The 26,100-nt window shown below is 39.9% G+C and overlaps 1 protein-coding gene across 1 annotated transcript in view; it reads left to right on the plus strand.

The window, feature by feature from the left end:
- Positions 1 to 762: 762 nt before the first annotated feature.
- Positions 763 to 26,100, plus strand: part of LYST (lysosomal trafficking regulator) — a 125,551-nt gene continuing 100,213 nt past the window's right edge. Inside the window, exons 1-10 of the mRNA XM_034766872.1 lie at positions 763 to 891; positions 5,831 to 5,921; positions 8,305 to 10,399; positions 12,656 to 13,691; positions 14,359 to 14,520; positions 15,845 to 16,001; positions 18,189 to 18,415; positions 21,658 to 21,724; positions 23,153 to 23,262; positions 24,231 to 24,651. Of these exons, the coding sequence (XP_034622763.1) occupies positions 763 to 891; positions 5,831 to 5,921; positions 8,305 to 10,399; positions 12,656 to 13,691; positions 14,359 to 14,520; positions 15,845 to 16,001; positions 18,189 to 18,415; positions 21,658 to 21,724; positions 23,153 to 23,262; positions 24,231 to 24,651 (4,495 nt within the window). The remainder of the gene's footprint in view (positions 892 to 5,830; positions 5,922 to 8,304; positions 10,400 to 12,655; positions 13,692 to 14,358; positions 14,521 to 15,844; positions 16,002 to 18,188; positions 18,416 to 21,657; positions 21,725 to 23,152; positions 23,263 to 24,230; positions 24,652 to 26,100) is intronic.

The raw sequence follows: 26,100 nt of genomic DNA on the forward strand, positions 1-26,100 counted from the left end.
GGGCTGTTACCCTTCCCTCTATAGTTATGACAGGCGCTATTAATGTTTATATAGTGCTTTGAGGAACACATTATAACAGCTGTGTATGATTGTCTAGTTTTATTGTTTGGGGGCGAGTTGGGCTCTATTTATTTATATATACATATTTTCCTAAACCTGATGTAAGTAATACTGGGCCACTGCATTTTGGCATATTGCCAATTTTGATTTATTGCTCTTAAGGCTGAGTTCTTACATACACTGAAAGACTCTAGGGCTACCCTCTGCTCGTTGGGGCATGAATGTATGGGCCAGAAACAGAAGTTACACCACCTATCGTCGACCCAAGGTACTGGTCTTCTCAATTCTATCACCAGAGACCTTATGAGCCTCTATGAAAATGTCCCAAAATCCAAATATCTTGTTTCCTTGTCCTCCATCACTGGCTTCCTTTTTGCAGGCCCAGCCTCAGGCCAACAGGTATTTTTGATGTGAGCTGAAGAGCCAACAACCACAGAATCTAACACCTCATGACCCCTCCATTCCCTTTGGGTGTCACTTAGTACTCTCTTACCATGGGGGGAGGGATAGCTCAGTGGTTTGAGCATTGGCCTGCTAAACCCAGGGTTGTGAGTTCAATCCTTGAGGGGGCCATTTAGGGATCTGAAGCAAAAATCTGTCTGGGAATTGGTCCTGCTTTTAGCAGCGGGTTGGACTAGATGACCTCCTGGGGTCCCTTCCAACCCTGGTATTCTATGATTCTATGCTTGGAGTGCAATAACAATGGACAAATCGGTGCTGAATGTCATCTGCCATGGCTATACCATTGTGTTTGTCATGCTTCCTCCTCCAAAAGCCCCTTCCCCATCCCTCTTCAGGAATCACTCTCATGACAGTATCCTCTTCCCAGAGGTGAACTCCTAATTGCATCAGGGAGCAATAGAGCAGAAACAGGGTTCTACTCAACTTGCTTCCTGATTCCTTAGGAAAAAGGAGGTTGGAAACCAATCCTCGACCTCAGTCAGTTTAGTCACTTCATCTGCAAAATCAAGTTTCTTGTGGTCACATTGACAGAAATCATTCCCTCTTTAGGAAAAGGCACGTGGCTCACAGCTCTCAATATGAAGGACACTTACTTCCATGCCAACATTCATCCTGACCACAAACATTTTTTCAGATTCACGGTGGGCACCGGCCATTTCCAATACAGTACTTCCTTTTGGAATAGCTACTGCTCCCAGAGTCTTTACCAAAGTATTTTCTATAGTGAGAACTCTCATCAGGTGTTCTGATCGTCTTGTTTTTTCCATACCTCGACAACTGGCTTCTGGCAGCCAGATCCCACCAGGAAATCCTCGCGTCACCCTCCATGTTTCTCAACTCCTTGCTTCACTGGGAATCAATGTCAACATCAAGAAATCAATCCTCAGCCCCCACAGTTGCTAGATTTCATAGGGGCTACCATAAACTCTATCACATCATGGGAATACCTGCCCATAGACACATGTCAGGCAATGAACACTATTTCTCACATCATGAATGACCCACATGTATTGGTCAAGATGTGCCTGCCTCTTCTGGGCCACATGGTTTCATGCACCTACATGACCCCTTTCACGAGACTTCATCTTCACTGCCTCCATACATGGCTCCATTCTGCATACTTGCAAAGCTATCATTCTCTGGACTTCAGGCTGAAAGTTCCGGCCAAGATACTATCATCCCTACTACTGTGGACAGACCCCCATCATGTATGTCTGAGGTCCCTTTCTTCCCTCCTCTCCAAGCAAAATTATCATCACCAACGTGTCTCTAATAGGCGGGGGAGCCCATATGGATGACTGCTTTGCACAAGGCTCCTGGACCTCTTGTGAGTCCAGGATGCATATCAACATCTTGGAACTTTGAGCAGTGTAAAAGATGTGTGAATCCTTTCTCCCACTTCTATATCAACAAACAAGGGGGAGCGAGATCCCCCATTCTTCACACAGAAGTGGTCAAGCTCTGGAACTGATGCATCAAATTACACTATCTGCAGCTTACCTTCCGGGAACACAGAATGTGCTTGCAGACTCACTCAGCAGGCACTTTGTGAATGACCAGGAATGGGAGCTTCAAAATACGGGGCTATTCAACATCTTCAAACAATGGGGGACCCCAACCAGGGACCTATTCGTTTCTGAGACCAGTAGCAAATGCACCAAATACCTGCTCCAAAGGACGCATCAGCTGTCGCTCCCAGTGCGATGCTTTCCTTCTCTTGCGGTCAAACCAAATCAACTACGCATTTTCTCTACTGCCGTTTCTACCTTGAGTTCTCCTCAAATCCATCGAGACAGGACAATGGTCATCCTTATCGCCACCTTCTGGCCCAGGCAGTTCTGGTTCCACAATCTCCTCCGCACGTCCTCTGATTCCCATCCTGAACTTCTCCGATCTCCTCACCCAACACAGTGGCAGAATCAAGCACCCCTATCCACATGCACTCCATCTCAGGGCATGGTATTTGGATAGGCATCTACTCTAGAATCAGTATGCTCCTCATCTGTACAAGACATTCTCTCTAACAGTAGGAAGGACTCCACTAGACAATGCTACCGAGCTAAGTGGAGGCGCTTTTCCTCTTGGGCCTAACTTAAAGGCATTCCACCAGAAGAGACAGACATCCCCCAATCTTGGACTGCATTCTATCCCTGAAGTCATTGGGTCTCACCCTCAGCACTTTGATGGTCCACTCGGCTGCGATTAGCACATTCCATCCATTGGTAGAGGGCTGCTCTGTTTTTACACACCCATTAACTGCTAGATTTCAGAAAGACCTCCTCAGAACCTTCCCTCCCTGCCAAATGATTGCACCTCACTGGGTTTCGAATTTGATACCCTCAGCTTTAATGAGTCACTGGTGTCCTCCTCTTTGTCTCTCCTTTCCATGAAAGTTGCCTTCCTGGGGGCGGTCACTTCAGCAAGGAGAGTCTGAACTCAGTGCTGTAATGGTTGACCCATCATTCCCAGTATTGAAGAAAGTTTCTTTATGTCTATGCCCTAAATTTCTACCAAAGGTAGTATCCCACTTTCACATTAACCAAGCTATTCATTTACCTGTTTTCTTTCTGAAACCACATGCCTTCATAGACGAATGTAGACTCCATTCCCTCAATGTCAGGTGTGTGCTGACCTTCTACCTGTGGAGAACAAAACTTATCAAAGTCCCCTATACTATTCAGTACAAAAGCTGAGAGACTCCGAGGACGGGCCATCTTCATACAGAGAATCTCCAAGTGGATTTCTGATTGTATCAAACCCTGGTGCCATCTGATGGGCCTGCCTCCTGCTGCGGGGATATGCATTCACTCCACTAAAACTCAAGCTGCAACTGTGGCCTCCCTCCAAGACTTGCCTCTAATAGACCTATCTAGTGCAGCCACATGGAGTTCAGTGCACACCTTTGTGACACATTATGCACTGGTGCAAGACTGAGCAGCAGATACTTAATTTGGCCTGGTGGTCCTTCCATTGTCATCCTTGCACCCTCCACCAACTTAGTTACTGCTTGTCAATCAAGGGTACTGTAAACCCTCCGTGGAATACAGTAGGGACCATCACTCGAAAAAGAGGAGGAGATTACTCAACTAGAGGCTCTTCAAGGGGTGTATGGTCCCCCTGCAGCAGAGGGGAAGAGGGTGGGGTCTCTCAGATTTATGTTGGAGAAGGAACTGGAATCAAAGTTGGTCCATCCTGCTCTTTATCACCTCGGATGGAAGCATGAGGCGAGTCAGGGAGCATGTTCAGCCCAACGGACACTACTTTCAAATTCTCTAACTCCAAGTGCAGGATGCACATGCATAAACCTCAGTGGAATACATCTTGAAGAACCTCCAGTTACAGGTAAGTAACCTCCTCTTCTATGTGATGGTCTACAAAATATATGGACTTAACTAAGGTTTCTATCAATAGTTCAAAGTAGCTGACTGACTAAATTTAGTTGCTTGTCATAGATCCTCGCAAAACCTTGGTTAAGTTGCAGTAAATGTGTGTCTTTTACACATGCAATCTGTTCTTCCTTAAAGCCATGGAATGGTTTCATTTAGTGGTTGTAGTAAGTTCGGAAGAGTACAGCAAAGGAATATAGATTTTTAAAAAGACTGTACAAAGACAGATGAGAACTGCTTCCTTGTATATAGGAATCCACTTTAAATGTCATCATTTTCCAGTGGATACCATCTACCTTCTAACTCAGCATAGAGGAAAAACTGTAGTAAATGACTTTTTTAAATGGTGACCATTGTATTAGAGCAGTGGTGCCCAAACTTTTCCTCTTGTTCCCCTCCCCTCTTACCAATAATGCAGTGTGTCCCCCCCAGCCGGGGGCTGGGAATGGGGGCCAAGAGCAGGAGTGGGTGGCACTCCCTTCCCGCCCCTGTGTGGGGGTTGGTCAAGGCCCTGCCGTGCCCACCACAGTTTGGGGACCACTATACTAGAGGAAGAATGGTCCAGTGTTTGTTTGGGACACTAACCTGGGACTTGAGAAACCCTAGTTCAGTTCCCCGCTCTGTCAGACTTCCTGTGTGACCTTAGACAAATAACTTGGAGATTCTCTATTTCAGTTTGTCATTTGTATAGGGAATTAATAGCACTTCCCTACCTCACAGTGGTTTTATGAAGATAAATACATTAAGATTGTGACCCTCCAGTACTACAGTAATGACATGCCTCTGATAAATACTACATTCTGAAGGCAGATTAATGTAATGTTTTCCTTGTCTGTTTTGTGATGTAAAACTTTCTCCTTCCTATTGAGTAAAATAGCAGCAAATTGGTCAGTCTCCGTGCCTCAATTTCTCTACAAACAGTGGCCAGTATCATTTTATAGATAAAGTCCTTTGAGATCTATGGATGATTAGTGCTATATAAGAGCTAGATGGTATTTTTTACTTTTATTTATTTGATTGATAAATAAATATTACCATCTAGCTGGCTCCCAAGAACAATATAACATGTGTGCTAGCTTATTTCACAGCTTCTTGAGGCTTCTGAAAAACTTGCTTTTCCCTGAAGAAACAATCTGCGAAAACTCCAGTCTTGGAGCCTTAGTTCCTTAGTGTAGAGACCAGTGGAAAACCCTCAGCTCCTAAGGAATATTGACCCTGGCAAAGTGTGGCATATGAAGGCCAGTGAGGAGTTTTGTTCATGCTCTATCCTATTTACTGCTGCCCTCTGGGCTCAAAATTCTTTAAGTGTTGAGAGTTCCAGAATCTCTGTAGGAATGACAGTTTCAGAGAAACAAAATTACAGATAAATAAACTTTTTCCTCCCTCTGCAGAATTCCATTCTCCCATTGTGCCTTGTTGCAGATAACTTCTTCCTTTAATAGGTAACTTACAGCCTCAAAAGAAGGACCCTTTTTTTAAATGTGGGAAGGCAATACAGATGCTATTTTAAAAAAAACAAAAAACCAAAAAGCATAGCATGTCTTGCATCCACAATATTTTTTCTTATGGTCTCCCTTCAGAACAAGTTATTTGCTTTCAATTTTCACTTAATGTTTTTTTCCTCCCTTAGGTGAGGAATTCTTTCAACAAGAAAGGTTTGGATAGCTTTGACATTTATAGACTCAATTGCAAAGATGTGCTAAATATTTGCAATGCTTTCTGATTGGCTGTGGTTTATGGTTAGAACACTTTTTCTGCATAGATGAGTTATTTCTCTAGTGTAGCTTTTGGGGATGCAGGGAACTGAGTGTTTAATTCTTAACAAAATTTACATTAGGAAATCTATGGCAGTTGGAAAAGTCCAGCTGTTTCTGTAAAACTACAAAACATGAACTTTTAAAAATACTTAGTTTCCAATATAGGAGCTGACATGTCGAGAAGAACTTCTAACTCTCCTCCTGTCACTTCTACCATTGGTGTGGAAAATACCTGTCCAAGAAGAAAAAGCGATAGGTATGTTTTCATCATACTACACTATCAGAATCATAGCAAAAATTATGTATTGTAATAATGTGTGCTTGAAACTTTAAAAAAAAAAAAATCCTTGATTCAAAACCATACATAACAAGGAATTTCATCAGGCAATGAGTCTCTTACATTTCAAACTGGTGACCTTCCTTTTTTTGAGTTCTGTATTCTTTCTACCAATAGAGGGAAGACTGAAGTATCTTACATAGAGTTGTCCCCACATTCCTCTATACTTTAAGTCCTTTGTTTATCTAAGTCTTCTTGCCATATGTAGATTCACCATACTTATAAAGCAAGTCTGATAGTTTACTGTATGTGTAACTTACTACCCATCTTGAGCAGTTAAGCCCAGTTGAATTTTCAGCTTGACTGACTCAAAAACAAGCCTGCTTGTGGACATGTGATAAATTAGTGGCTTTGTCAGGACTAGTTTTAAAGCAATGTATCACTTAAAGATTAATGTCTCAAACCTGTTCATGTACAGTGTATAAAATATTTGCCATTTCCCAGCTGCATCCCTAGCTAGCATTACTAGTGTGGTAAACTTCAAGAAACATTTCTCTCATTAGGAGCTATTGGGCTGCATTTCGGTGTAATTTTTTTTTTCCTTTCTCTTTTGTGATAAGCTTTCATTCTTCCCAAGTGGTCATTACCCTCTATTGCATGAAGTATACTTTTTTGGGGCGGGGGGGGGGGGGGGGCAATTGATTATAAGGGTCTTTCTCAAGCACCGGAATTGTGCCTTTTTATAAAAAATGAGGATCAGCGAGAACTACTTACCTGGTTTTAAACAATGATGCAGTTGCACAGGTCCTATGAATGGTTTAAACTCCATCATAGACCCAGGGACAGGCTTTTTTTGCTACCCTCTTATCTCATCCCCAGAGCTCCTAAGTAGGGGGTAAAAATCTCTGCAACTGGTCTACACCTGTTTATACCATTGGTAGCACCATTGCAGCTTCTTCATTGGTAAAAAATGAGTATGTAAGTTCCTTATGTAGAGACATCCTATATGTCTGTTTCTAGCTATTGGATATAACTTGAGTCCAGGCATACAGGCTACTAAAAATGCCTATTTCACCCCTTAATAATGATTCTCAAATCCTACTTAAATCCCTGAGCAGTCTTAAGTTTCATATCTGTGGTACAAGCAGAAAGCAAATAGGCTGTCGGATGTTCTCCAGATTTTGTTAGCAATATACATAATATGCTTGAATGTCACTTTTGGCCTCGCTGTTGGGGGCATTCAGCGCATTAAGGGTGGCAGATATTTCCCCATTCCTCCCTCTTCCCCCCCCACCCCAAAAAAAGCCCCTTTGGCACATATTGGTAAAACTACTGGAATTAGGATCCTTGAAAGTCAACTTTAACAGATATAATATGTTGATTTTTTTATTCAGAATATTTTTTAGGAATTAACTTAAACTTCTTTCACTCCTACACAAATAAAGACTCTTAGTTCACCAAGTTCTGCATTGTTGTAAATACACACTTTTTAGTTTTTCCATTTCCAAGCATTTTTTGGAATCTTTGTTGAAAAGAACGGTGTACTATATTCTCTTAATAGGGTTGGGAGTCAGATAGCACTGAGTTCTCACATCAGCTCAGCCACTGATTTGCTGTGTTGCATTGGGCGAATTTCTTCTTGTGTGTGCCTGATCCCTGTTTATTTGAGGATAAGGCTTATAATACCTCACATGAGTGTTGTGGGATTAGACAACTTTTGTACAATGCTCTGACCAGGTATAGTGGTGTATGTTAAGTGCTTATTCTTTCATTAGGTTTTTATATGAACAAATTACTTTCTTGTAAAAGAAATCCTATTCAACTTGTTAGCGCAATAAAAAATAAGAGCTTCAAGTAGTTCTTTGTCAGATTTAATATTTTGGTTGTATTGTTCTGATATAGCCAGAGTCAAGCATGTCAGTGTGCTTCTTTAAAGTAGGGGATTTTTAACAGGTAAGAGGGGTTTCTAAACCACATTTTGCTAAATACAATTGTTTGTCTCAAAAACCTAGTCTATGTTGATCTAGGCAAGGGAAATGAAGTTTCAAAGTCCAGATTTTGATTAATAATGGGAAGAAACTGAAACTGGTGGGTCCCTGTTTTGAGAATAAGCAAATCAGATTGCTGAATCTGAATTGTAAATAGCCATTTTGTGATAACATTTTTTGTTTAATTATCCTGGAGGTGTTCAAAGAATGAATAAAAGCAAAGCATGTCCTGTGGGAAACCTTCAGAGACACTAACCAAATATGTATCCCAAAGATATATATGTTCAAGTTATAAAGTGCTACAGTTGTATTTAATACAAGTTTGATCATGTTACTTTGAAGTGTAATGTATATGCTGATTTTTCTTTCAACAGATTTTTATCTACCCTTCACAGTTGACATATGCCTAACCAAAGAGACAAATTCAAGTTCTTTGAGATCTACACAGGAAAAACTAAGTTTAGAAGGAATAGTTTGTCCATCCTTTCAGACTCCTGTAAAATTAAATTCTTCATCTCGAAAAATTAGGCGTCAGCGCAAAATCACCCATCGGTATTCTGTGAGGGATGCAAGAAAATCTCAGTTATCCACTTCGGATTCAGAAGCCAATTCAGACGACAAGAATACCATAATGATGAAACACAGGCGGTCTCAAATCCTACAGCCTTTTGTAACACACCCACCTAGGGACGACTACCGTGCAAGTACAGGTGATCCCCCACTGGCAGAAGTAGTACGAAGTTTTAATCCAGATCCCATGAGTCTAGAAAATTCCATACAGATCATTCCAACACAAGAATCAAAATCTGAGGTTTTAAATGAGTCAGCTGCAGCAGCAGTTGTCAGCAGCATGGACAATTCTCCATTTGACTTGTGCCATGTTTTGTTGTCATTGTTAGAAAAAGTATGTAAATTTGATATTACCTTGAATCACAATTCTGCACTTGCAGCCACTGTAGTGCCCACCTTAACAGAATTCTTATCAGGATTTGGAGACTGTTGCAATATGAGTAGTGAGGCACAAAGTGAAGTGGTTTCTGCAGGCTGGACAGAAGAACCTGTGGCTCTGGTTCAAAGGATGCTCTTTAGAACAGTGCTGCACCTTTTGTCCATAGATATTACCAGTGCTGAAACTATGCCTGACAACTTGAGAAAAAATCTAACAGACTTACTTAGAGCAGCTTTAAAAATTAGAACTTGTTTGGAAAAGCAGTCTGATCCTTTTGCTCCAAGATACAAGAAAACACTACAGGAGGTTCAGGATAACTTTGTGTTCTCCAGGTATCGCCACAGAGCCCTTCTTTTACCTGAGCTTCTAGAAGGGGTTTTGCAGATTCTGATCTGTGGTCTTCAGAGTGCAGCTTCCAATCCATTTTATTTTAGTCAAGCTGTGGATCTCGTCCATGAATTTATACAACACCAGGGATTTAAGCTATTGGAAATGACAGTGCTTCAAATGGAATGGCTGGTCGCAAGGGATGAGGAAATAACTACCGAAGCCTCAGAACATCTAAAAGCCCTAATCAACAGCATTATGAAAATAATCAGCACTGTCAAAAAAGTGAAATCAGAACAGCTTCATCAGTCAATGTGTACAAGAAAGAGGCATAGACGATGTGAGTATTCTCACTTCATGCATCACCACAGAGATCTCTCGGGGCTTCCGGTTTCTGCTTTTAAAAACCAGGTTTCCAGAAACCCCTTTGAGGAGGTAGTACATGGAGAAGTTCATTATCCTGAACGCTGCTGTTGCATTGCTGTTTGTGCTCATCAGTGCTTCCACTTGCTGCAGCAAGTTTCTTTGAGCAGCACCTGTGCTCAGATTCTATCAGGTGTACATAATGTAGGAATATGCTGTTGTATGGACCCAAAGTCTGTGATTACTCCATTACTTCGCGCTTCCAAATTACCAGTGTTAAAAAACTTTCAACAGCACATATTGAGCATCCTTAACAAGTTTATATTGGATCAATTGGGAGGAGCTGAAATTTCTCAAAAAATTATACAAGCAGCCTGCAATATTTGTACTATTGACTGTGACCAGCTTGCTGAGCTAGAAGATACCCTGCAACGCAACTCGACTGATATTGGTCTCGCATCAAATTTTTCATGTCCCTCTTACAGGTTTCAAGGGATTTTGCCTAGTAGTGGATCTGAAGATATGTTGTTGAAGTGGGATGCTTTGGAGGCTTACCAGGACTTTGCTTTTGAAGAAGACAAACTACGCAGTGTACAGATAGCAAGCCACATTTGTCATTTAATGCAAAAGGGCAATGTGGTGGTTCAGTGGAAGTTATACAACTATATATATAACCCGGTGCTCCAGAGAGGGGTTGAGTTAGCACATCACTCTCAACAGCTCGGTATAACTGCAGCATGCAATCACGTATGCAGCTGTCATAGCCAATGTTTGCCCCAGGAGGTACTTCAAATTTATTTACAGACACTACCTGCATTATTTAAATCCAGGTTTGTTAATTTTGTATTTATTAATGGGAAAACTGTAGCTGAAAATTACAGAAATGTTTGTACATTAATCACTGATTAAAATGTAATGAATTTGTGGTTGGGTAGCAGCACACACTTGGAAATGAAGATGATGGGGACCATGTAAATAATTAGGATTTAGACCTTTATTATTTGACTTTTTCCAATAGGTTCATAATCCCCAGAAGGTCTCAGATCTGGGATCATGGTGTCTATGCTATAAAATGTGTAAAACCTTTATACAGAATGCGATATACAAATCTATTCTGCACTTCTTATTCTTCAAGCAAAAGTTAGTTGGGCGTGTTGAATAGGTTCATGTGCCATTTTTGTGAAGGAATTAGACTGCATGGAATTACGTCTAACTTCTGCCATTGCAACTGAATTCATAGAATTATTAGTATATCCATAATTCTAACAAACTATATTTGAGTCTTGCGGTAGAATTGATTATAATTCCAAAATGACAAGGAACTGCTTCCTTGTTGCTTCACTCTTTTTTTGTTTTGTTTGTTTGTATAGAAAGCCTTCACCCTGTTTAGCTATTCAAAAAAGAAAATCACAGCACTTGCAAAACACAAAGTATAAAGGGAAGATTCTACAGAGAATTTTACCTTTAAAAAAGTATGGTATGTGCTAAAAGTACAAACAAGGGTATATTCTTCCCTTCCTGCAAGGGACTGTGGTCTATGTGGCCCAGTTGCAACCCTGAAAATTTCAAGTGAATTCAATCTATCATGTGAAGTGACTGTTATAAAGACAGACTGCTCTGGATGTATAATAGAACCAAACTTATAAAATGTCGAGAAAACGGATAGTGGCAAAATCTAGCTATTCTGGTTAGTATAGAAATGCAAACGCCTGTTAGAAAACAAAATTTTTATGAAAATTGAAAGATTGAGAAGGGAAAAGTGAAGACTAGAGTCAATAAGTTATCTAAGACAACCCATGTATGGCTCGGTAAAAAACGGGCAGTGGAAATAACATGAGTATTCAAGTTAGCAGTGTGACTTTTGGAACACATTGCTCAATTGCAGTAAAGGGCATAGGTTTCATCAAATTATTACTATAATCAAAAAGACAAATTATTGTGCAGGTTAAAATGAGAACAGCTGGCGTGCTACGTCCATTTTTGGGCACTTCACCTTTGTAAGGATGTACATATTTTGGAAATGGTTTAGATAAATGAGATTATAAATGTCTTGAACTCTATAGCCTACTTCCACAACTAAATATTCTTGGTTCAGGGATGGGGAGAGGGGAAGAAGCTATAGGTTGATATTACAGAAATATATAAATACCTAAAAGGGTTACAGAGACTTTGGGTTAGGATTTGTATGAACTAATAACTTTTATTGTGCGGGTGAATAGATACTCCGAGAAATTAAAATAAGTAGAGTTTGGTTTAATACATGAAAGGGTACTTTTTTCTCAGTGTGTAATCAGTAATATTTTGTGTACACTATGACATTATTATTTTAAAACATCGGACTCAAAAACCTGCTTGTAAAATATTTCAGATAAAATGAAAAGTGCATTTGTTTGCAACATATTCAAACAAATATTTTTACTAACTATAGTTACATAATGTTCCAAAATTGTTATATTCAAAGGGAATTTGTACTTTCCAGTGAGTAACAGAAGTAAGAGGGACAACGACCTATTTCAAAATTGTTCGTCATTGAACATGTTCAGTAATTCTAAATGATGATTTCTTTTTTTTTTAAAAAGAGCATCAGAGGCTCAGGCACAAGTATAGCATAAAAGCCGGTGCCAAACCTTCTGGAGCAAACTTAATTGTAGAGGTTAATTAAAACACTCGTGGCCCTAAACAGCATGTCCTTCCAATCCACATGAAGTGAATTATAGTAGTCTGCCATTATGCATTCCGTATTTGAGAAGCAAGATTGTGTGGCTTCTCTCCCACTATTGAATGGATTATCCTTATTCACGACTCTAGAGTAATGCAAAAGATGTCCTCCATAGATTCTTGCCATTGAGCCCCAATAGAAACGTAAATGGAAAAGTGTTGGGGTTAAGATAAACTTTGACCCCAATCTAATTTTATGTATAACCCTGGTATGTAATACTTGGGTATACATTTTACTGTAAAGATAACTTCCTTCTTGAATCCTAGTAAAGTGTGTTCTATTAGTGTCTCTGGGACAAAGAATCTAAAAAGCTCTTTTTATGCCCAGCTTATATAATAGTGAAGTTTCTGTGTGCTTTCTCCCATAGGATAATACAAAATCTGTTCTTAAGTTGTAATGGCGTGAATCAAATGACAGAACTGAATTACTTAGATTCTGTAAGAAGTCACTCTCTGAAAGTAATTGAAACTCTGATATTCTGCCTTGGAGATCAGCAGAAAGACCAAGCAATGCCAGAACTAGAGGGTATGGATAATGAACAAAAGGAGTCCATTTTAGATTTAGTGACTTCCTTTCATAGCCAGCAGATGATTTCTGATGTTCCTCAAAGCCTGAGCAAGTTTTATGCAGACCTCAGAGAAGCTTATCCAAAGAAGAAAAAGGGTGTCAATCAAGATGTTCATGTCAATTTGATAAATTTATTTCTCTGTGTGGCTTTTTTGTGTGTAAGTAAAGAAGAAGAGTGTGATCGGGATTCAGCTAATGATTCTGAAGACACATCAGGCTATGATAGCACAGCTAGTGAGCCTTTGAGTCACAAGCTACCATGTTTGCCACTAGAGAGCCTTACTTTACCGTCCCCAGAACATATCCACAGGGCAGCAGACGTTTGGTCTATGTGTCGTTGGATCTATTTGTGTAGTTCAGTTTTCCAGAGACAGTTCCATAGGCTTGGTGGTTTTGAAGTTTGTCATAGATTAATAATCATGATAATCCAGAAACTTGCCAAAAATAAAGAAAAGGAGCAAGAGAAAAAGGAGAGAACTTTAAGTGAAAATAATAAATGTTTAAATGGCAGCCCTCCTAATGAACCTGTTTTCAAAGAAGATTCATATTACTCGACTCTGAACAAACAGTTGACACAATCAGAGCTTAATAGTCTTGATGAAAATCCTGATGCTAGTGGACAATTGGTATCTGAATGTATCTCCTGTGACCATTCTTTGAAAGTGGAACAAATTTCAGTTGCTACGGTTGATGAGCTTGAGGAACTAAAGAAGTCTGTAAAGCAAGAGAATGAGTGGTCACTTCAGAGTATAAGACTCTTGGAAGCTTTGCTGACTATTTGTCTACACAGCACAAATAGTACCCAACAGAAAGCGGAAGTGGAGTTGCTTCACCAGGTAAATATATCATTTACATAAAGTTCTTAAAGATATATGTACAATACTGTCTTGCCAGTTACTCAGAGAAAACTTATTTTAGAAGTGGGCAAAGGGTAGTACTCCTTATTTTCTTCTAATATAGTACCATTTTATTTTTTTTCTTGATTGAGGTTTAGGGATGAGGGTGAAAGTCAAAGAACTAGACACCAGGTCGATCTGACTTTTGATTTGCGGACTTGGACAGCTTTCTTAACCTTTTCATCTAATTTTCCTAATCGGTAAAATGTGGAATGGTGTGAGCCTTCTGGACATGTTAAAGGGGCATGGAAGAAATAAATGTTATTTTAAAAACTTGATTGCATTAGCTTTGTACTGTTAATTGGGAAGTAACCAGTTGCCTAAATTTCAGCGGCATGAAGATTTTGATTTACTGGATGACAGATAGTAACAGAGAGATCTTCATACTATTTCAAGTGATTGGGATGGGGCTGAGTATGTAAATGGCAGTGGAATTCAATCCATTTAGATAGGAGATTGGTGGTGGACAGGGGAAGCTAAAAATAAATTAGGATCTAGTAATCATTGCATAAATACTGGGACTGAATATAGTATGGATTTTTTGTTTCATTTAGCCAAATACAGAATAACATCAAGCATAATGGATGTTCTTGTTTTCTTCATGTAGAGTGTGTGTCTGGAAGATATATTACTTGAAATGCGGGACCAGCTTGCCCAGTCAAAAGCAATTGAAACTTGCTTGGCAAAACCTCTGTTAGATTCGCTGCTTCGAGTTGCGTTGGGAAATTATTCTGCTGATCTGGATGATTCTGAAGAGAAAACAGAGAAGGTATGCAACAGTATAACACTCTGACTAAACACAAGTAATCTGGTTTAAGGAGATTACTTGTATGTGTAAAGGTTTGCTGGATCAGGCCTGTATGTGCTATGCATAAATAAGCATGCGTTGTCACATTATCAGAGGGCATGTGCCAGTAGCGTAGCTGGGGGGGAGCAGGGGGAGCGGCCGCTCCCCCACTAAGCACATTCTCCAAAGTGGCGCCTGGGGTGTCCACTCCGTGGGTGCCCCAGGCCCCGTCCCACCCAGCTCACCTCCTTCCCTGAGCGCACCGCCGCGTTCTGCTTCTCCCCCTGGTTCCCAGCGCTTGGGCCGCAAAACAGCACGGCAAGCCTGGGAGGGAGAGGTGAGGAGGGGGAACGTGGCGTGCTGGGGAAGAGGCGGGGCCAGGGCGGGGATTTCGGGAGGGGTCCAATATGTGCATAGGCTTGTTTACAGTTTTTAATGCTTTTAGGGAGTCATTCATGCATCCATGAATAACACCATTGAAGTTAGTGGATGTCTGTTTTATTCGCTGTGTTGATCATAAATGAAAGTGCTTATGCACAAACGGGAAAAACAAGCAAGCTACATACATCATAGTATTGATTCAGGGAGAATAGCTCTGAAACTTGTTTCAGTTTACTTTTTACTCTACAACGAGGATAAATTGCCCCCCCCCCCCCCCCCCCCCCCCAAAAAGGAATTTTCAAGAAAGCTCTTCAGTGTGGGAGGCTGATTGACCCTGATGCTTTTCTCCTAACGCTCACAAGACCCTTTGCGAGGTAGGGAACCATCATCCCCTTCTACAGATGAAAAGAGATCAAGATACTTGCTCAGGGTCTCGGTCAGTTTGTTAGATTGGAAACGAGATTTTTTTCTGATTTTTTTTTTTTTTTTTTTTTTTATTTTACTTTAATTTTATTTTTTTTTTTTTTTTCCCCCTGTTTTAACTGTTAGTGCTGCCAGAAAGTCAAGTTTAAGAACATGGGCCCCTTAACAGAATCCTTTTTCCTGTTTGTTTTTAAGATACATTTGATGCATTTTTTTACTCATCCTAAAAAAAGAAAAATCAACCTACATTTTTTGCTTTTAAAAATTACCCTCCACCCCTTTATATTTTTTTTTTTTTCCAATTTAAGTTTTGACTCATGTTTGTAGAGACAGTATTTCCCAATAGATGGTATGGACTGTGCTGTTCCCTCCACTTTCAAGAGCAGAGATAATTCTGATCTGGAAGATTCCCACAACATTTGGGTTTTTGAATGAAAATGAAACAGTTGGTTATAAGTTTCTAAGTTTGTTTTGTTCTTGTTTTTAAATATGGATGTCACAGATCCATCATACTGAAAAGGCATCTGTGTCCCAACCTGAAGACCTTTCTGAAGAAGCTGAAGAATCACAGTGCTGTAGTTTTAAACTCTTTGCTGAAGAAGAAGGCTATGAAGCGGATAGTGAAAGTAATCCTGATGACAGTGAAAGCAAGGATGAAGGTAAATGCAAACTTTGCACAAGCATCAGGCAAAACCATCTTTAACTGTTTTATAGACTAGCTTTTACCATGTGATTTATGTGAAGTACTGGACTTTTTCCCAACATGCAAAAGTGGAATAGATTGCAGAGGCCATAACACATTTTCAGTGTAGGTTATTTTTGTAGTATGAAACAACTTTATTGCAGGGGAGAGTAACAGTTCACATCTATTTTATCCATTATTATGGGGAAACATTTTACGCATTGAGTTTTGGCTTCTGTCAGATTGCTCTGAAGTACCGTTGAGTCATTCTCACAGAAGTGTGTTATTGATTGTGGTCTAAAAGCAGTTTCTTCTCCAGATAGGATTATAAGTAAGTAGTGTGTGGTTTATTTATTTATTTATTTATTATTACTTTATGCTCAATTTTTTACAAGGTTATCTTCCTTGTAAAATATTTCCTAGTCTGAGCTTAATCTTTGTGTGTACGTGTGTACATACTCACCCCTCTACCTCCGATATAACGCTGTCATCAGGAGCCAAAAAAATCTTAAATAGGATATCTCCATTAATTTATTTTATCTCCTACAACTGGAAGGGACCTTGAAAGGTCATAGAGTCCAGCCCCCTGCCTTCACTAGCAGGACCAAATACTGATTTTGCCCCAGATCCCTAAGTGGCCTCCTCAAGGATTGAACTCACAACCCTGGGTTTAGCAGGCCAATGCTCAAACCACTGAGCGAGGTGAAACTGTGTTATATTGAACTTGCTTTGATCCACTGGAGTGCGCAGCCCCGACCCCCCAGAGCACTGCTTTACCATGTTATAGCCGAATTCGTGTTATATCTGGGTAGAGGTAGGTAGAGGGGGGTGTGTGTGTGTAAAATACTAATTTTTCTAATAACCTACACATCATTGTTCGTTTTTGTTACAAAAATGATTTTTCAAATTAAGCCTACGATGTAAATATTTGCTTTTGTATAACAATTTGATCTAAAGTATCCATTAATTATAATTGAGTTGGAGTTATAATTTCAATAAGGTCTGTCAGTGGTTCTGTGTATATTATAAATCTGTATGGCAGAAATATTAGGCTAGGGTTGCCAACTTACTAATTGCACAGAACCGAACACCCAAGCCTCACCCCTTCCCCGAGGCCAAGGCCCCACCCCTGCCCCCACTCACTACATTTCCCCCTCCCTCGGTGGCTTGCTGTGCCCCGCCCTCTCTCACTTTCACTGGGCTGGGGGAGGGGGTTGGGGTGCAGGAGGAGGCAAGAGTTCTAACTGGGAGTACAGGTGCCTGGGTGGGGCCAGAAATGAAGGGTTCAGGATGCCAGAGGGGGCTCCAGGCTGGGGCAGGGAGTTGGGGTGCAGGAGGGGGTATGGGCTCTGGTCTGGGGGTGCAGGCTCTGAAGCCGGGGATGAAGACTTTGGGATGCAAGAGGGGGCTCTGGGTTTGGGGGGGCTCAGGGCTGGGGCATGGGGTTGGGGCTCACTGCTGGGGCACGGGCTTACCTCAGGCGGCTTCCAGTCAGCAGCACAACGGGGCTAAGGCAGGCTCCCTCCCTGTCCTGGCTCCATGCTGTGCCCCCGAAGCAGCCAGCAGATCCGTTTCCTAGGCGGGGAGGCCAGGAGGCTCCACACACTGCTCTCGCCCGCAGGCACTGCCCCCCAGCTCCCATTAGCTGTGGTTCCCGGCCAATGGGAGTGTGGAGCCAGTGCTAGGGGCTTGGGCAGTGTGTGGAGCCTCGTAGGCCCCCCCACCTAGGAGCTGGATCTGCTGGCCACTTTGGGGGCACAGCGTGGTGCCAGGACAGATAGGCATGAGCCTGCCTTACACCCACAGCACCGCCGACTGGACTTTTAATGGCTTAGTTTGGCAGTGCTGACCAGAGCCACCAGAGTCCCTTTTTGACCGGGCATTCCGGTTGAAAATGAGACACCTGGCAACCTTATAGACATACACTCCTGTATATATTATAAGACTAACTGTATAGTGTACTTTAAATCTGTCTGAATAAGAGGGGAATTCTAGAATTTTTATGGCTTACCGGAAGTACTTGCACAAGATGTCTAATAAATCTATTTGTAATTGTTTGTGTGACAAGTGTCTTTGCTTTAAGTAGTAGTAGTCTTAAAACCAAACCAAACAATAACTAACAAAAAACCCCAAACTATCAACAAAATGTATGTTTTTGTTTCAGGAACAGACACTAAAAGAGAAGCGGGATGCATGGTCCCTTCAAGTTATTCCAGTGACCTAATTGAAAACATCAATCAAGGAGAATTAATATACCCTGAAATCTGTATGCTAGAATTGAACTTGCTCTCAGCCGGCAACCCAAGCCTAGATGTACTTGCCCATGTTTTCCAGAGCTTTTTGAAAGTCATCAGGCAAAAGGAGAAAAATGCCACTTTCCTTATGCAACAGGTAGAAGATGAATGTGATTAACAAAACAGAACTTGTATAGCATGTTAATAGGAAACTGATGAAAATATTGTGCAAGAGAACCATGAAAATATTCAAGTATATACTCTTGCATACTATCCATTATTTTGTATTGGAATATTTAATATAAACTGAAATGTTTTTATATGACTAAAGTTACAAATTAGTGACATGTTAGAGGTAAGTTACTAGACAGTATATTTTAAACGATGTACTGAAAGCTGCTTTACCTGTCTGGATTCTGAGGCCTGGTCCCCACTAAGCCCCCACTTCGGACTAATGTACGCGAATTCAGCTACGTTATTAACCTTAGTCCGAACTTACCGCGGGTCCAGACGCGGCAGGGAGGCTCCCCCGTCGATGCCGCGTACTCCTCTCGCCGAGCTGGAGTACCGGCGTCGACGGCGAGCACTTCCGGGATCGATCCCGGATCGATCCATTGTGTCTTAACCAGAGGCGATAAATCGATCCCAGAACATCGATTGCCGCCGGACCCTCCGGTAAGTGTAGACGTACCCTGAGTTCAGGTTTGCAAAGCCTTGTTATGCCTATGACTGTTTATAGTCACTGTGGGCTGTGGCTGCTTTGCAGCTGATCAGCATATTTTAAAAATGTTACAGCAGCAGGCCAATGTTGTAGTCCATTTGGGCTTAGGATATTAGAGTGACAGGATGGGTGAGGTAATACTTTTTTTTTTTTTTTTTTTTAATTGGACCAGTTTCTGTTGGTGAAGGAGATGAGTTTTTGACAGAGCGCTTCTTCAGGTCTGTGTCACTTGATGAGAGAAATAAGCTTTCAACAGAAGTTAGTCCAATAAAAGATATTACCTCACTCCCCTTCTCTCTCCAGCATAAGGCCAAACACTTGTGTATTCGGGAGCAATAACTCTGTCCTCCATTCTGGCTACCTGTTTTTTCCCCTCCACCCTTTTACTAGCACCATACAGTCCACAGGAATCATTACAGCCCCAGAGCTATTGTAATCCTTTTAAATTAAGTAATCCAATTAAATAGACTGACTAGTTAAAAACAGACCTGTACCTCACATATGGCAGAAGACCATTCATGCTCTATATGAATACATGCCTGTGATCTCCTGAAAGACTTGGGCATTCTAAATATTTCTGAAGCTTTTTGTGCTCTTATTTTGTTCCACCATAGAGTTTTGTAAAAACTAGCATGTCCAAGTTAATTGTGGAAGGCCTGTGCGTCATTTTGTTGATTCTGGGCAACTTAGACAAATTGGAATTTAAAATAAGAAATTCAGAGGACGTTTTTGTTTAGCCTTCTATGTCAGGGGAACACCAATAATAAATTATTTTAGATATATCTCCATGAAGGGGAAAATGTGGCAAGTACTAAAAATCTTCTGTTAAATCTGTCATTCATATAATCATTTGCCTATATGAAAACAGGGAATCTTTAGAATAAAATATTAGATATGCTTTACAGTTGAAATTAGAAGCATTAACTACCCGGGAACCAGTGATCTAGAACTGGCCCAACTGATGCCCTCTGTATCAGGAAACCTTCACTGTCTGCACACTGATTCTTCAAATTATTTTTGCAAACTTACTGTAATGTGTTTGGCTGTCTCTCTCCTCACCCCCACCCCACCCCCTTCATCTCTTCATAATCCTTTCTATACAGGCAAACCTGAGCCAGACAGCCACTGTCTTAAAAACAAACACATTTCTAAAGCTACTAAATAACTTTCTATTGGATGGCAGACTCACTTGCTCCATCTCTTATCTACACCCTGTTATTAGTCCTATCTTCTTTTTTGAAAGCCTTTGATTCCCTGGTGAAGTGTCCTAGGGCAATATTCTGGTTGATCATTGGCAGAGACAAGGTAGTTTAGCAGGTCTGATCTAAGAGTCATGAGATTTGTGTATTCTTGGCTTGGCTGCTGATGTGCTGTGTGACAAGGTAACTCATGGCACCTCTCTGTTCCTGTTTCCCCTGCCACACTTTGTCCATCTTATCTATTTAAATGGAAACAATTTTGGGACAGGGGTTGTCTTACTATGTGTTTATGCAGTACCAAGCACAGTTGCAGCTTCTGAGAGCCATAGTAATATAATTAATTATTATAATTACCTCCCATAATACTTTGAGATTCAGTTCCTGTGTTTCAGACAAATTGAGAATAAAGACACAAAATACCTGATTAATCTGATTTAGGATGAGATCTTCTTAACGACTTTTTTATATGCTTTTGTGACTTTTTGGTACAAATATAAACAATTCTCTTGATAAATGAGTCATGTAACTCTTGTGGTAGTTTTACCTGTATGGACTTTACCTGGTATTTTTATGACTAAGTTAATAATCCATCTAGTGGTCTTTTCATATAGTATTGCCTATGATGTCTGAGGCTTTATTATGACATAGAAAAAGTGGAAAATCCTATATTTTAATACAAATTTAATGTATTTAAAATATAAATAACTTCAGGGGATAGCCTTAGAACCCAAATCACCTATGACTCCATGAGGAAAGAAGGTTGTTGATTGTATGTTTATTAATTAGTCACTTTTTAAATAAACCCCGTTCCTGAAGACTCAAAAGCCTCAAGAAAATATATATAATTTGATTTCTTTTTAGAAAGTGACAAGAATACTTTTTCCAAATCTAACACAATGTTGACTTTAGAAAGAAGAAAAGGAATACAAATCTATTGGACTAATCAGTTTAGTGATTCTGAACAAAAATTGTTTGAGACTGGATTATGAAGGATGCAAATTTTTTTTTTACTAGCAGTGAAAGTGAGTTTGCTTTAAATGTTAAAACACTGTTTCACCTTTACTTGACCTGAGAATGTGTAATTTGCTTATATCTGTACAGTAAATTACTGTAGGCCAGTACTTAATCAATTTATGGTGATGCAGAAAAGATGACCTAGGTTCCTCCAATGTAGTCTGTGAGAACAATGAGTTCTCAAGTAGTTGCCAGACTGGCAGTGGCTCAACAATTGATGCTTTCATCACCTTGATCCCAAAGGCTGTCTCATAATCAGAAGCATCTGAACTAGTCAGAATCTTGCAAGCAAATTCAGTAGTTCTTTGATAGAACACATACTAAAAATCACAATTAAATCACTAACAACATTTTATTTGACAAAATCAGTTGTGAATATATTGGAATACTTAAAACAAATTCTGTTTTGCTCTTCAAACTGATGTGAATTGTTCAGATACCTAACTTCAACGTTTTCTCTTGCAGGGAGCTGTAAAAAGTCTTCTGGGAGGATTCCTAAATATCTTGATACAGAAGGACTCCAGTTTTCATGGTGGGTAGTGATGTTGTTTACTCTTTTTTTTTTTTTTAAGAAATGCTGAAATTAAAATAATGTATATGTTATACAGTTACAAGTATATATGCTCAAACTTTCAGCCCACAACTATTAATGAACATGCAAAACTGACAAGCACATCCATGGGCACATGCAAATATCCACACTTATATGTACAATCCAAGTATGCTTGTATTTTAACTTTTATATACAAAAGTGTTGGGTTTTTTTGGTTCTGGTGGTTTTGCTGGGGGAGTGAATGGAGTCTGCATAATGCCAAACAGGTGTACCTGCAGATTTGAAAGGTTTTCTGAACACCTGGACCGAAGAGATTAGTGTTAATATAGTGTTTCTATTTTGTAGATGACGGTGTAGCTTCTTCAAAAGAAAATGACGTTATTACTTCTATAATACATTTTAGAATCAATCGGTTTGTTTTTAAATGTTTAAATGTGAAATTAGCATTCACAGAAAGTTTTAGCTTGATATTAGAGGATCAAGTCCTCAAGAGGTACAGCCATGGCAGTGTAAGCCTCCTCATAGTAGGCTATTTATGTAGGGATACTTTTTGAGGTGAGAATATCTCTATACCCAAGCAATCTGTGATTTCTTACCTAAGACTTTCATACGAATTAATTGTGATGTGTGTATTGTGGACCAGCCAACCTTCCTGTATTGCACATAATTGAAGCCAGCGAATAAATGTCTCGTAGCAATGATTTCTGGTTGCTACAAACCCAGCCTAGAAGTGACCAGATTTGTGTCTTGATAACAGGCAGCTCCCATTTCACTATTTTTTTTTTTAATTTATTTATTTTAATTTAAGGAAAAAAGCTTTTTTGCCAGAAGTGCCTATTCTAATTTAGTAACTGAGGTAGATGAAATTATCTGTATTTATTTCGTCTGATTTTTGTCACAGAAATGGTAGAATGATAGGATTTCATCTGATTGTAAGGTTGTGTATAAAAGACTCAAAATTTGGTACCCTCTCTCCTTTTAGGCATTTATATGTGAATAGTTGTTTAATATATTGCACATAAGTAGTAGCCCACTTACCTAGAAACATTTTTCATTGTGTAGTGAACTATGGTCCTATTAGATGTATTCTGTTCCTTGCCTTTGCCACAGATTTGCTGTGACATTGGGTAAGATGCTTAACTCCTCTGTTTGGTGTTCCCATTTAGCAACAGGAAATAGATGCCCCATATGAGAGCTGTGAGGCTATATTCATTAATATTCTTAACTTGAGATCCATAATGGAGTATGCATTACAAAATATGTTGGTTCTAATGTTTTCAGTCAGTTTATTCTGTCTCATCTTAATGTTGTCCAAAAGCAAGTTATGGCAGCAATATACTGTGATATTGTATATGAAAAATGTTCTTTATATAGGCAAATGTTGATACCTTTTTATCATCTATGTAGCATGCCAGATAGTGCTGGTAGAGCTTCTGGTGTCTTTGATGAGCTCAAGGACATGTGCAGAAGAGCTAACCCTTCTCTTGAGGATATTTTTAGAGGAAACACCTTGTACCGTAAGTATACTACAGATCAGAAAATTCCTTAATGCAACAACGAGTGGTGCTGAACAAATTGACTGGCAAATCAATATATGCATTTCTTTTGGGTACTATTAAGGGACCTTGTTATAAATTGTTATAATGTTACTGGTTAGAATGTATATAACTGTGCCATTTACACTGTGTAAACACTAGTTAGTGAATCTATTTTTCTATTTTGCTTGTTACAATAAAATGTGGTGGAAGGAGTAGGAGAGAAGAGATGAGGTATAAATATAAATTAATTTTTTTTGATGGAGGGACTTGAGCATTCATTCTTCAAGTGCAAGGAAAGGCTCGGTTTTGGAGTGGGGAGACAAATGGTGAGGGGAGGGATAATATATAGAAGGTCCTTCCTGTTGTTTGAATCATGGGCAAAAAGCCTTCCAGTTTCCCAGGAATTACCATTGTTTTGTGAATAGGAAGCACTTTCAAGTTAACTAAAGCAATATTTGAGCCTATTGCTTGTTGTCGCCATTTTGCTGAACTGTAATCTGTAGTTTTGTACAGGAAACTTTGAATATCCTTCCATTCATTCTGTTCCATGTTGGAAGAATAACTTCATGGTATAGGCATTTTATTTAAATAGTAACCAACAAAGCAAGAAGACATGGAGGCCGAAATGTTTCAAAAGTAGCATGAGTGTTTTTTTTTTTTTTTTTTTTTTTTTTTTTTTTTGGGTGTCTAACTTGAGAAACATTGGCCGTAATCTTCAGAAATGTTGGGAGCCTACAACTTGATTTGAAATTAGTGCTCAGGACCTCTAAATTAGGCTAAGGTATCTTAAGTTGGGCATGCAAAATCGGAGGCCATTTCTGAACATGTGGATCTGAGTTTAAATGAAGAGGTTTCTTTCTATGTAAGCTGTATATTACGCATTAGCATTGGCTATATAGATTTAACACAATTTGATTCTGGTTATTTTTCTGATTTATTTCTCTTAGGAGATACTACTTAAGGGTATCTTGAAGATTGTGGAGATGAATATCTATATGAGTCCATTACAATATCTCTCCTTCCCCTTGCTAAAGAGCCCAAATTTAAATAGTAGTTCTTCACAAAAATCGACTAGTGCACTCAACAGCAAGACCGTAGGACTATTAAAAAGAGCAAAGTTTTCACAAAATAAGAAGGAAGCAGGTGGTGAGAATTTGACTCACCAGCTTCTTTCTTCTTGGCACGTAGCCCCAATCCACCTGCCTTTGGTGGGACAAAACTGTTGGCCGCACATGTCTGAGGGCTTCAGTGTCTCATTGTGGTTTCACGTGGAATGTGTTCAAGAAACAGAAAGTCCCACAGAAAAAGGAAAGAAGAAGAAAAGAAGCAAACCACTAATTGTGCGAGAGAGCAGTTTTGATGGCACAGGTAAGTTATAATATTACTGAACTTATAAAGCTGAGGGATTTCAGATATTTCTACTAGACATACACAATAAAAATGCTGAACAGAAAGCTGTAATTCAATATTAGCTGCTCTGTACTGTTACAGCTAATGTATGACACCCAAGAGTGAACTTGGTCTTATATTTTTTTGGGACAGATAAGATGTGGTAGAATGATCTCCCACTTCCGGCTTTAACTTGAAAACAGTGAAAATATTTAAGTGTTGAAGTTAAGTTACCCTTAAGTGTCCATAAGAGAAGATATTACTGATTTCAGAAGTATCATAGTGGGTTTGCCCCCACTTTGACTCACTCACTTTCTCAGCACTACTTACTATTGTTCTCATTGAATTAGGAGCCAGAGATAATAAAATACCTATTTGTGCCATCATAGCCATATTAAGGAAATGAAAGTATTCTAACTTTCAGTTGGAGGTTCTCTAGAGAAGTCTGCTTCTGTCTCTTGAGTACATTTTGGTCCTTTATTTGAAAAGTTGATGAAGTTGTAGAGTGTTTTGTTTTTAAGTGGGAGCTGATAATGCCGATTATAATTCGGGTTACAAAATCGTTTCAAACCCTTATTCAAGCAAGCAATTTCTTTGAATTAAATGAGACTACATATTTGAGGAAAGGACTGCTGCTGCGAGCAGGACCACCAACCCTGAAACCTTTTGCTTTAATGTGCTTCTACAGCTTTTCAAAAATTTCACCGTCTGGGCAAACATTTAGTCAAACTGTAGTCCGTGAAGGAGGGAAAAATAAGTTTCCCATTTTAAACTTCTAACCAGAAACCCTTTTTACCCAAGGTTACAGTAACAAGGCTGAAATCCAAAACTTAGTATGCCTGCTCCCAGTTGAGGCCTTTGCTTTTGGTGATAAAGAGAAAATATTTTACAAATTCCATACATAGACTATTCTAAGTATTTATTGATGCACGCTAAGGCTCCTGTCCAACAAAGCCCTTAAACTGATTAACTATAAGCATGCAAGCAGTTCTGTTGACTTCAGTGGAACTCGTGCTTCAGTGCTTTGCTGGGTGAGGGCCTAAAACACAAGTGACTTGTGGCTGTACGCAATTATAGTAGCTGCATGGCTGGCTCTGTGTAAAGATGCTGATTCAAAGAACATGCAGATTTATTGCCTCCAGAGTTTTCTTTTCCCCTTAAGCTAAAGTGGAAAATTTAAATACATGCCTGTGGAGATACCTTCTACAGCAGTGGTGGGCAACCTGCGGCCCATCAGGGTAATCCGTTGACGGGCTGCAAGACAGTTTGTTTACACTGACCATCCGCAGGCACGGCCACCCACAGCTCCCAGTGGCCACAGTTCACCATTCCCGGCCAATGGGAGCTGCGGGAAACAGTGGCCCAGCCCGCGCTGCTTCCTGCAGCTCCCATTGGCTGGGAATGGCGAACTGTGGCCACTGGGAGCTG

This window comes from Trachemys scripta, chromosome 3 (assembly GCF_013100865.1).
Source record: "Trachemys scripta elegans isolate TJP31775 chromosome 3, CAS_Tse_1.0, whole genome shotgun sequence".
Lineage (NCBI taxonomy): Eukaryota > Metazoa > Chordata > Testudines > Emydidae > Trachemys > Trachemys scripta.